The 13220-nt window shown below is 37.2% G+C and overlaps 1 protein-coding gene across 2 annotated transcripts in view; it reads left to right on the forward strand.

Moving 5' to 3' along the window:
• Positions 1 to 13220, forward strand: part of Rps6ka5 (ribosomal protein S6 kinase A5) — a 187997-nt gene that overhangs the window by 136785 nt on the left and 37992 nt on the right. For both annotated transcript variants that reach the window (XM_074067318.1, XM_074067317.1), the window contains exons 8-11: positions 7084 to 7234; positions 10229 to 10390; positions 11928 to 12053; positions 12450 to 12583. In XM_074067318.1, the coding sequence (XP_073923419.1) occupies positions 7084 to 7234; positions 10229 to 10390; positions 11928 to 12053; positions 12450 to 12583 (573 nt within the window). The remainder of the gene's footprint in view (positions 1 to 7083; positions 7235 to 10228; positions 10391 to 11927; positions 12054 to 12449; positions 12584 to 13220) is intronic.

The following is a 13220-nucleotide window of genomic DNA, read 5'->3' on the forward strand; positions in this document are numbered from 1 at the left end:
ACAGTATGGTGGTTTGAACTCAGGGCCTTGTGCTTACTATGCAGGCACTCTACTATTTGAGCCACATCTCCAGACCATAAGTTCTGTTAGTTTAAAAAAAAAAAAAAACTGAAAATAAGATCTGCTAGATAAACATACAACTTTGGCTCCCCTGACTTATAAGGAACAGAGACGTCTCTCCTCGGGCACCAGAAGCAGTGGTAGGAGTAGGTGCCTGTCAGATGGCTTTTTAGACAGTGAGGTAGAAGATCTGGGTAGTGTGCTGGGCATAGGAGGGAAGCAAAATACCAGCCAAAAAAAAAAAAAAAAACCCAAAACTATTTTATTGTTCTTAATGAAGCAGCTACTGTGACTAAGGGAAACACGGGGACATGGACCAAAGAAGAACTCAGAATACCCAAAGTGAAGTGATGGCCTGGGAACTCTAGGGCAGCCATTCTCATGGAGCTGTACCCACAGCACCATTTATCAGGGGACTGCTGTATGCCACTCTCTATGTCAAGAAGTCACCCACATTATGCCCTGGACTCTTTAACAACCCTGACATGTAGGTAGTAGCATCTGTTGCAGTACAGGTGAAGAAACTGGGGCTCACCTTACCCAAGGACTCAGAGCTGCTGTGAGGTTGGTCAAGTACAAGGTAATTAGGAGATTGCTTCATTCTGTCTCCTAGGGAATGCTTATTTCCATGCTGCTTGTTTCTTTCCTAGCCTGGCAGGTGTTTATTTCAGTAAAGGACTGCAAAATAATGACCCACAGACTATAGGAGAATTAATTTCTTTAATCTAGTCTGTTGAGTAGTGTTCTACTTCTAAGAAGGAAGAGAAATATAAAGGTTTAGTCCTTGTCCTAAGAAAACTTACATACCATGTAGGAAGATAAGAACCAAATACATGAAAAATCATAATATCGGGGAGTTTGGCAAATGTGTGAGTGGTAAGAATGTGTAGAAGTACAAAGGAGGTGTGGCTCCTTGAGGATCAGGTTGTTGGGGAGGCATTTATAATGGAGATGCAGCATGGGCATGGAGGGGAAGAGAATGCCTTGCAGATGGTGACAAGTGCACACAGCAGCACCCAGGGGCTGCACATGGGAGGGTCTAGACTTTGCTGTCTCCCTGCCATACTGTGTTCTGCTGTTAGAGGATCTGTAATCTTGTAAATGAAGTTCATTTTATTCCTGTTCTAAAAGTAATGTTCATAATAGCTTAAAACATGCACAGGGAGAAACTGTCAATAACAACACCTACAGTTAAAAACTGCTAATATTTTGGTATGTATCATATTAGGCCTTTCACTGGTATGACATGCTCATACTAGAAATAATTTCTGTATTTCAGCTTTTGCTCAGATTTTATCATAAGCATTCTCTAATTATAAACTTTTTAATTTTGCAGTAGCTATATAATGTACTATTGAGTGAAGACCCCAGTGTTTACCTATTCGTTTCATGTTGGGCAAAAATTTAGAGAAAATGAAGTTCACCAAAAGCTCTTTCTAACTTAGTGGCACATAAGTAATTCTGTATATTCTGGGACCACATGGGAGCCAGAAAGTGAAAGTCAACAACTTTAAATTATGAAATAGGAAAGATTATAAACTTCTAAATGGAAGATAAATAGGAATAAATGACCCCTGTGTCATGGTTTAAATATGAAATGCCACTACAGGCTCATGTGGTGAAGGCTTGATCCCAGCTGATAGCACCATTTTGGAAGGTGGTGGAAACATTAGGAGGTAGGGCCTAGCTAGAGGGAGTAGGTCAGTGGGGGCATGCCTTTGACAGTTCTGTCTTCTCCGTGGCCTGTTTGTCCTGTGTGTCTGCTTCCCAGCTGCCATGAGGGGAGCAGCCTTGCTCCCCACATGGTCCACCACATGCTTCCTGCGATGATGTTTCAGTTTTGCCTCAGGTCCACAGAAATGGAGCCAGCTGGTCATGGACTGAAACCTCTGAAAACATGAGTCAGATAAATCGTTTCTCCATTGTTTATGTCTGGTATTTTGTCACAGTGATGAAAAGTCTGGCTGATACACCATGAGAATGCATATCATCTGTAAATAAATGAGGAACCTGTTTGTAGGCCTCAAATCCTGAGTGACCAAGGTGTAGTAAGTGGAAAATAATTAGGCATTTGCTTATTCACTAAATACTTGTTAATTTACTATAGTAGATCCTTAGTATTTATAAATATATGGTTCCAAGGAGACCACTACTGAGAAAAACCCACAAATGCTCAGGATGCACAGAGTTCAGTACTCTAAAATTCCTCAATTGTACCTATAATACATGTACAGTAGGTCTGAGCATACATAACTTGAAACCACTACATTACCATCACAAAAATTACTGTTGAACACATTGATACTTCTTACCAAAAACTACTTATTTCATTCTCTGTATCTCCAGTACTGTGGATGCTTAATTCATTTTCCCATAACACTGTCCAACTTCCTCTAGAGACATGCTGTCTTTCAACAGATCTAAAGTTTTCAATCTGTCACTTAAATTAAGCACATTACATGCTCTTTTTGATTTGGGAAGATTACCATAATTTTTACCTTGCTTTTAGGGCACCATTTGCTTTTTGGGAGCTGTATTTTCACAAAATTGAGGGCACAGAAACAGCAGATCACCAATGATTAAATACAACTTATGATAGCAGGACTGACTGGGAGCTTCTCCAAAACAACTGAGCTGTGGAATGTGTGCTCGGGAATTAAATTTTTTTTTAATGTCTTGATTTTTATTTATTTTTTGACCATGTTTGTTCAAAATTGTGTATAATAAATCAAATAAGGTGTGCTTCCTGTATATGCCACACAACATTCTGGGCTGGTAATAAAAGCGAAGAAAATAGAATCCTTACTCCCTTGAAGCTTATATTTTAGTTGAGAGATTAATAAATATATAATATGCTATATATAAATGCCATGAAGAAAAGTAAAATAAGGATAAGAGGTAAGAGAAACAGTTGATTTTGGTAGAATGGTTAGGAAGCCTTCTCTGAAAAGGTGACTGAACTAAGACCTTTCCAGGGTGAAGAAGTAAGCTTTGTCCTTGTTGCTAATACTGCCTTGCTAAAGGCAGTAGTACTTTCTCACAGAGATGGCTCTTAATTATGTAGCTCAGTGAACACATAAAATACATGTTCAGTTTCATAGACTCACTTTTTTGAAAACATTTTGTCATGAAAATTTTCAGACATTGTTTACAATGGACACCTATCTGCTCAATGCCCAGACTGAACCATAAATGCTCTACCATCCTATTTTTTGCCTGTCTACCCATCTGTTCATCCCTTTCCTATCACAGGTTTAATTTTAACCTTGGTGTCCCTACCATTTAGTCCGTAACTACTTAAGCTAAACACTTGTAAATTTCTGTTGTCACAGGGTTTTCAGAAACAGACCATTCATGAAAAAATTTTATGTATGTTTTTATATTATTAGTATTTTGATTTTATTTCATTTTTGATTTTTACATGTAATTTGTCAGTCCATTTGGAGGTTTTTGGAGTTGTGGTATTGTTTATTTGTTTAACACATTTGTTGAACAATGCAGTCTTTCCTATATGACTTTAAAAACAATACTAACCTTTCATAAATACTTGGATATTTTCAAGATGTCTCTTCTGTTCACTTAATGTGGCTGTTGATTTATTTTGCTACCACCTCACTTTACAATTTTGTCTTATAATGTGTTTTAATAAGTCATTAGGCAAATCACCCCACATTTGCTTTTTGAGAACTGTCTTATGTCATATGCTTATTCTAGCAAGTAAATATTAGTCATCCATGTTCTAAAATATCTTATTGAAATCTTAATATTTTTATTTCCTGCTTTTTTTTTTGAAAGGAGCCTCTCATCCTCTATGAAACAGATTTTAGTAGCAGTCTTTGATGTGATTGTTGTATGGATGAAATGGTAACAGACATGTGAAGTGTTGAATGTGGGACATCAACTCAGAGCCTGTTCTGATTCTGCAGAACACTCTAAGGTTTATTTGCATCTCACCTAATTACAGCTCATTTCTGGAGTTTTCCAGATTGATTTTGAAGTAAGAAAAAATTAACTTTGGGTTATTACCAGTTCAGAAACCAAGTACATTGGAGCTGGTGAAGTGGCAGCAGCAGTCAAGAACTGTCTCCCTGTTCTTGCTGCAGGATGCTCTAGTGCTGTTATGACAAGTATCCTGGGAATCCTTCATAGGACACCCACCTCTGTTGTGCCCATTCTACAGAGCCGGAAGCGGTCTGGGGTTCAGATCCATGTACACTCCCATGCCACAGTGGGCTGGCATCTGGAACCAGTGTTACGTAGCTCTATAGAAGGATACAGAAGAGGAAACGTGGTGCCATCAGCGAAAGCATCAAACATGTTTTTGGTCAGGGGCCTTTCTAACCACCTGGACATGGTTTCCCAGCCCACAGAGGACACACTCAGCTGTTAGGGATGAGAGCAGCAGCAGTGTGGATCACTTCCCACTTCCAGCATGGGAAGTCAGCTTGGCAACTGCGTCTTATAACTGCTCATGTGTATAAAGGCCCACCAGGACACCTGTGAGCAGAAGAGTGGCACACAGAAGCTCATGTTATCTGAAAGCCTTTGTCATAGTTCTATACAAGAAGACCCTTGGCCTGTGTGCCTGCTCACCTCTCAGTATAGTGCAGTTCTTCTCCAGCAGCATGGCCAGCTACACCTTGTCACTTTTGTCTTAGCTCAGTATGCCTCAAGGACACAGTGTAAGAAAAAAGTACATCTGAAGTCATGCTCCTACAGAATAAAGGGAAAGTCCTTCTCACCACCCCTTCATGGCTCTGAGCCCTGCTCTTCTGCTTTCCCAGGGAAGTCTCCCTGCCACACGTACACCCCTTGCATGTGCAGAAAGGATCTGGAGCCTCAGCACTGTCCTTCCCAGTCTCCTGTGAGCCTCCTGCTCCTCCAAGCTGGATCATGTGCTGAGCTGACTGCTGGTTCTGGCAGTGTTGTCACTCCACAAAGGGAAGGTTTGGGACCAGCCCCATTTTCAGCAGAAATTCCCTCAGATTCCCACTGTTTCTTTTTGATGTACTCCCTATGTCATTGGAACCTAAATGTCAGCTCCTTGCATATTGTGGCTAGCACATGCCTAGAACAAGCTCCTGACTCTGGTAAAGGTCTCCTTGTGTGCCTCTTCCCAGGCTTGGCATGGCAGCAAAGCTAACTCTGTTCTCTGTTTCTGTTCTTGAGGACAAACCTGTCATGGTGGGCATTTCTGCTTTGTGTGTTGTCGCAGGATTGGCTGTTTCTTTCTTCTGGTGCCAGGTACAGACAGACTTCCAACAGGCAGCCTTGCTGAGGTTTAAGAAGTATATGGTCTGGAGTCAGTACCTATGATGATGTCAGCTGCCATGCATATTTCTCTACTCTGACGATCAATAGCAAGTGTCACCCACAGTGCACTTCCCTACCCTGTCCTCTATGCAAGGAATTCTTTCCTGCAAAAAGTACAAGAAAGGTAGAGGAAATGGGAAGGCTATGTTTGTTTTTCCCTGAGAAGGAGGATTCCCAGTTTCCTTCTCAGATATACCTGTGGTTTCCCTCTCAGATATACCTGTGGTTTCCCTCTCAGATATACCTGTGGTTTCCCTGAGGACAAGGCTGTCTGCTAGTGCTGAAAAGCCTGCAAGCAGTGACCATTGGGAGAATATTTAAGAATCAACAAGAGAGGAATTGTTTATTTCTTTCCTTGAGATACCATCTTTTTCTCTGGGTTCCTAGAATAGAGTTCTAGAAGTAGAATTAGCTTTGATATTAATAGTAACTGCTGTAATTTTTTGTCAAAAATTGTAGCTCCACTATTATTTCATTATTTTCAGTGGCTGCTTGATATAGTTTCCATGTCTGTTTTCCTTATGTTGCCTTAGAATGAGGAAGTATAACAATTAGTAGCTCACATTTATCAAGCATTTGCTGTGTGCCATGTTAGGCACTATACATGTCTTAACTCTTAATACCTGTTTTAAGTAAGTGCTGTTGTTATTCCCATTTCACAGGTGAGAAAACTGAGGTACAAAGAAGTTAGTTAACTATTTCAAGATCACAATAAGGAACAGAGCCAGCATTGAATTCAATCTGGTCTCAAGGTCCACAAACTTATTTGCTGGTTTTATCTTGTAATCATTATTTGCACAACAGGTGATCTTTTTGTAAACCAAAATAATGAAGAAGCTGTTCATTTTTATATTGTGTTGAGGGTCTTAGTTTCCATTAGTCCCTTACATAGTTTTTTTCTCATTAAATTATTGATCAGGCTTTTAAAGGAAGAAAAGTACACTTGGCTTGGATTGATTTCTTCTGTGACTGTGAATAAATTTCTCAAGACACTTGGTTGTCTTATTTTTTACATTTTCCATAATAAGTAGACTGTGTGCTCTCTGAGCTCCACCTCGCTAGAAGGGCTTTCCTGCATGAGCTGCAGTAGTAAATACTGAAGCAGATGCTGTGTCCCATGACGACTCATGCTCTAGTTGCCTGTTTCACATACTAAGAGATGACCCATATCCAAGTGGTTCTGACTCACCCACCTAGGTTGACCTCCCTCTGTGTACCCTCTGCACCTTATGGTTGCTGGCACATAGATATGGAAAAGTAAGGTGGAGAAGGTTGAGGTTTTCTTTTGTCTTTTTAAATCTGAGTGCCAAGTTCACTACTTGAAGTTGTTAAGAGTGGTTTATGTTGTGAAGTCTTTAATGAGAAAGTGTAGTCTAATATTGGGAGGCTAATCTAGCCCAAAGCTCCCCTCTCTTTTAATTTTCCCCGGTAAAATATTTGGTATTATAGTCTCCCATTATAATTGACTTATACTGAAACATGACCCAGTATTTTTCATTCCTGCTTACTTGAGTTTCAGAAATTTGGCTTAATGGTGTCTTGTTTTTAATATTTTTCAACTATGTTGAGGTATTATTGATCCATCTCAAATATTTTTTTCTTTCACATTTAGTCCCACTCAAACGTGTTTCACCATACTTGTTTTCACTAAAAATATTGCCACTGTAACATCATCCTCATGTTTTAACTTCAAGTTTTATCTGCCTACAGGAGAATATTAAAAAGCGAGCCTCCATATCCCCAGGAAATGAGTGCTTTAGCTAAAGACCTGATTCAGCGTCTTCTGATGAAGGATCCCAAGAAGAGATTGGGATGTGGCCCAAGGGATGCAGATGAAATCAAAGAACATCTCTTTTTTCAGGTGAAATTTATTGAGCAGATAGGTGGTTGCACACCTCTACTGTTTTTAGGGAGTCTAGAATGCTTGATGAACTGGGTGAATATAATCCCTCTCTACTTATTCTCACCTATGTTGCACTTTTTCTTTTCAAATGACAAAGACTCATTGGAAGGGATCAGAATTCTACTTGTAGAGACCTAAATGGTCTTTTCCTCCCTAAAAGCAGTGGGAGTAGGGAAGATCTGAATAGTTTCTATACTGATTGGCTAGAGTTTTTTTTTTAATTTTTTCTTTTATTCATATGTGCATACAATATTTGGATCATTTCTTGGTTAGAGTTTCTGAATGGTGGTTTCCATTTACAACCTCAGGATGCTGGCATATGAATTAAGGAGACATGTTTATTTCTTGCTTCTCTTTCAGTGTTATTGGCGTCATGTTTTACCTTATAGATAGTGATTTCATCTCTTCCTCTATTCCCAGGAGAAATCTTAGAAAATTCAAAAGCTACCTATTTCTTAGTTACAAATCTATGACATAAAATTATTCATTCATTTTCTTTGTCTCTGTGATAGTGCTTTTCTTCTCAAAAGTCAAATGAGACCATTCTACAGAGTACCAACACATCTACTCAATTTAGTTTGCCCTGTTTATTCCAAGAAAACAGAAAAATACTAAATAACTGAAAAAAGTTAAACTGACTGACATGGCTAGTTATTTCAATCTAAATGGATGACCTGGCCTTACTTCCTAAAACTGTGAGCGTATATGGATGGCTTTTAGATAATCTCATCATTTCAGAGCATGGCCTGAAAATATATGGTCTAAAGGGATTATCTAAGCTTTCTCTTCATTCTGTAAGCTTTTGTATTATTACCACCAAAATAAACTAAATGAGCATGCCAAAACAAAGAAAAAACCTATTCTGTTAAGTAAGCTTTCGTGTGTTCATTACTTTCTAAGTATAGAGAAACAGGGCTGTGATGTAGCTCAATGGCAGATCACTTGCCTAACCTGTGTGAGTACCTGGGTTTGATCCCCAGCACTGCAAAAAATAAAACAACACATATATGGGTGTGGGTGTGGGTATATTTGCATATGTATTTATAAAAGAGGGTAAACATTGAAGATCAGACTACTTCTGCACTTTGTATTAAAAATGAACCTCCTGTAATCCTAGCTACTCAGGAGGCAGAGATCAGGAGGATCATGGATCGAAGCAAGCCCAGGCAAATAGTTTGGAGACCCTATCTGGAAAAAAACCCATCAAAAAAAAGGGCTAGCAGAGTGGCTCAAGGTGTAGGCCCTGAGTTCAACCCTAGCACCACAAAAAAAAAAAAAAAAAAAAAAAAAGAAACAAAACTTACTTCTACCTCTCTTTAATCATTTTAAAAATTATTACTGTGCAAATTACAAAAATTCAGTAACACATTGAGAATAGAACTTAATGTGTATTTCATAAGTTCATATGGTTTAGAAAGATTACTATTTAAATAGACCTATTTCAAGTATCTTGTTCATAGTTTGGCTCAAAAATTAACAATAGGTTAAAATTCAAGAAACTATTTAAACAAAATACCCTCAATCATATTTTCCTAAGATATTATTCTCCATTGTGAATACTGCAATATTTCTTTGATATTTCTTTAATATTAGAAGAATTTTTATTCTTGACGGCTTGTAATAGTAACTTTTAATTTGCTTAATTGCTTTGACTTTTTAAACTGTTGGTTTTTTTCTAATGGCAAAAACTCTAGGAAAGACCAGAATTCTATTTGTAAAGATCTAAATGGTCTATTTCTCTACAAATGGAGCAGAGGTGGGGAGGATCAAAATAGCATTCATTTTCTACATACTAAACATTTTCCTGCTAACATATTTCTTTAAGCTATCTCTTTACTTTAGAAGTTTCCCTTAATATAATATGTTAACATAATAGCCAAGTACAAATCATTACTTATAGTGCAAATCATTGCAACCACATAGAGGAAAGAATATGAACTGATTCTAAAACCCATTCTAGCTGAAAAAGCCTGAAGATCTGTGATTTAATAATTTTATTTCCATTGCCTCCACAGGGGGCATAATATAAACAGTTTATGGCTGTTGATTAAATTTCCTCAATTTCATCAGCCAAGAAGTACAAGTTTTCATCTTTTCCCATCACTGAAATCAGTATGAATAGTGCTTTTTTCTTAACACTACATAAAATAATAGCACATCTTACTATCAGTGATGACGTCTTAGATGTGAAGACGTGGTAATAGGAGACCTGTAGACTTCAATTCAGTAAATATTATTTGAGGTAGTTTTAAGTGACAGAAGGAACATGAAGGAACAGAGGATTGAATTTGAATAATGTAAAACATGAATTACTCAGTGTCTGACATGGGTGGAAAGGGGGCTTAGATTATCCTTTGGGGTAGTGTCTAAACTGCTTGAATGTGGTTGAATAAGGAAAGAGTGATTACATCACTATGGTAGTATCATTTAAACTTTAGACATAGCAAATGATTGATTCATAGTTTATTTTTTGATCTGCATGGGCAGGAGGAGAACTCAGTGACAGTGCCTCTAGAAAACAATATTCCTTTGGAGTTAATATTCATATCCATAGAGCATTTCAAAGCCCTTTATTGTAGCGTTTTGTTTATTTTCTTTTTAACTTGAAGTCCTTTCTCAGAAGGCTGAAGACAAATGTAATTTTTCTGGTATCTGTAAGGGTGAGCTAGGTGTGTTGGTGCCCCCCAGAGGACACTGTGAGATTCCAGGAGAGGGACAGCAGCAAATTCACTTTTGGATACAGCACTGCTGAAACTATAAACTGTAGTCTAAACATGGGCTCCTGCTCAGAAAAATACTGTTTTTTAATCATTGATTTGAAACATGTGCCCTTATTTTTAGTGTCTCTGCCTATTAGTCAATTAAAATCCTAATCTATGTTTGTTATTCATAGAAAATATATTTGGAGTTTGTTGATTTGTACTTTGTCCCAATCTTCTTTCTCTGCTTTAGAAAATAAATTGGGATGACTTAGCTGCCAAAAAAGTGCCCGCACCATTTAAGCCAGTCATCCGAGACGAATTAGATGTGAGTAACTTTGCTGAAGAATTCACAGAAATGGACCCCACCTATTCTCCTGCTGCCCTACCCCAGAGCTCTGAGAGGCTGTTTCAGGTAATCTCCCAGTGTGCACATGTTCATTGGCCAGATGTTGACATCTTAAAATGGTGGTCCTCAAATCTCTTCAAAATTATTTAGTACAGAGATATTAAGTTCAGATTGCTAACCAAAGCTTATGGTTTGCTAATAGCAGATACTGTTTATGTGTACATTTTTATATAAGGAACTATTAGTTTTATGCCTGAAATTTCATTTTTGTTGAGGCTTTTATATAGAAATTATGGTCAGATTTTTTTTTTTGTGGTGGTACTTGGGTTTGAACTTAGGGCCTCACACTTGCTAGGGAAATACTCTACCATTTGATCCATGCTTCCAGCCCTAGAAATTATAATATGTAATTTTTACCTTTATTCATATATACTATCCTTTAGGTCACAGTGTTGTCTGATTATTTGTGTTCAGTATAAAATCTTAACTGCTTCCCAAGTCGTAAAGACTTAGAAAGGATTATACTTAGAAAAGGTTCTTTATCAGACTTAAGATAAAATATTCTACCTGTTAATTGTCATCATAGCTTTATTTCTCTGACTCCTGTAAGTGCCTGTGGTGTGGTTTAAACTGGCCATCCAAATTGTTCTTGCTCATTACACATCACTGTGTAGCATGTGACTGAGCACTTCATAGATATTTGTTGATGAACTAGTGAATGTCTTAGCTTGAACAGATTAATCATCCATCAGTATATTATTTCTGGTTCACCACATCATTCTGCCATTAGATTTGTTCTTTCCAATAATCAAATCATTGCTGAATTAGAACTAACTTTAGTGAGACTTGTTATTTTTCTGCTTTGAAATATAGTAGTACTTGAACCACTTTGTTTAATATCTTGACTGTATCATTTTTTGAGAAGTTATTTGTGTTAATAAACTTTTTTTTGGTGGTGCTGGTGTTTGAGTTCAGGGCTTTGCACTTGCTAGGCAGATGTTCTACCACTCTAGCCACACCCTCAGTCCTTTCTGCTCTATTTATTCTGGAGATATAGTCTCACTTTTTGCTGAGGCTGGCCTGGACCACCATCCTCCTATTTTACACTTCTCCCCCACACCAATAGCAGGGATGACAGATGCATGCCACCACACTCAGCTTTTTCTGTTGCGATAGAGTCTCACAAACTTCTTGCCCAAGTTTCCCTTGAACCATGATACTTCTAATCTCAGCCTCCCAAGTAACTAGGATTACAGTCTTGAGCCACCATTGCCAGTTATAAGCAAGTTTTTTTTTTTATCAACAATTCAAAATAATTACATCCCTGAGTCAGATTTGGGGTAGAATCAGGAGGAAGTCTTTTTCTACCTTTATTTTTGAACCTGTCTCATTCTACCAGAAGATGGCATTATCTCCTTCTGAAAAGCATTTTTGTTGTTGTTGAATTGAGATAAACCTCATTTTGGATTGAAGATAATACAAAATATTTATCTCAACAACTGTTTGAGTGTTTTTCTAAGAAGAAAAAAGTCATCACAATCTGTTCTCTGCTAAACTATCAAATTGCAAATCTTTATTTTTTATGTTTCCCTGTCTTTTATAGGGCTATTCCTTTGTTGCTCCTTCTATCCTCTTCAAGCGCAATGCAGCTGTCATAGATCCTCTTCAGTTTCACATGGGAGTTGAACGTCCTGGAATGGCAAATGTTGCCAGAAGTGCAATGATGAAGGTATTCAGATGTGGTTGCTTCAATGATGTATTTGTGGTTTGCATGAATGTTTAAATATCAACACTAATTAATGTTCTCAAGTCTAGTAAATTTAGTACATTTATCATTTGACTAAAGTGCTGTTGTAGAAAATATTAAATAAATGGAAATGGCAGGATACATGCCAGAGAATTATTAACATCAATTTGAATGAACTCCTTTTTGCAATGTAAAGGATTATGTGTCTTAAATAAATTGTATAGATGCAAATAGAAATGAGCTAAAGATGAATTTTAGATTATAAAATATTACATTCACAGGTATTAATATTAAAATTCCATACTATTCTGCAGTTTTACTTATCTCTTAGGTATTAATAACATTTTCTTAAGTTATATGATACTGGTTTCTCTTCAGGACTCCCCATTCTATCAACACTATGACCTAGATCTAAAGGACAAACCATTGGGAGAAGGAAGTTTCTCAATTTGTCGAAAGTGTGTACACAAAAAGAGTAACCAAGCATTTGCAGTCAAAATAATCAGCAAAAGGTATCACTAGTTCTAGCAGTCTTTCTTGTGTACTTATCCAACTCAGTGAATTCTGTAAATTAAGAGATTTCTAATGAAGAGGAAACTAAAAGTATGTTGTAAAGCTTTCTACCCATAGGCTTAACTACGTGACTTATTAGTTGATCCATGATATTTGTAACTCTGATCAGTATTTTCTGATGAGGTAATCCATTTTAAATCAAATGGATATGCTTTTGATAAATCTGATAAGATTTTGAGATTATTATGGGAAAACTTTCTTGTGCTAATTATATATTTAATTAAACTTGCTTAGTGATTTTAGCAGCTACTGCTATTTTTATTAGTTGAATGTTTGAAATACTTTTCTCTGAAATTATTTAGCAAGCTACTGGTAGTTTTGAGAGTCAGCTAAGTTGCTTTGGTAACTGATTACTACCTTCATGATTGTGTATTCTTATTACCAAATTGTCAGGCAAATAGAACATCTGTTTCTTTGAATGACTAGATCATTTCTGACTCAGAATAATTTTCTCCAGAAAAATGTCTTACTTTTCTGGTGGGTGGTATGATTCATTACTTTTATGAGAATCTCATTCTGATACTTTGACATGTATATTCTGAATGTACTCTAAATAAAAACAAAGGTAAGATTGGA

This window comes from Castor canadensis, chromosome 3, assembly GCF_047511655.1.
Source record: "Castor canadensis chromosome 3, mCasCan1.hap1v2, whole genome shotgun sequence".
NCBI classification, from domain to species: domain Eukaryota; kingdom Metazoa; phylum Chordata; class Mammalia; order Rodentia; family Castoridae; genus Castor; species Castor canadensis.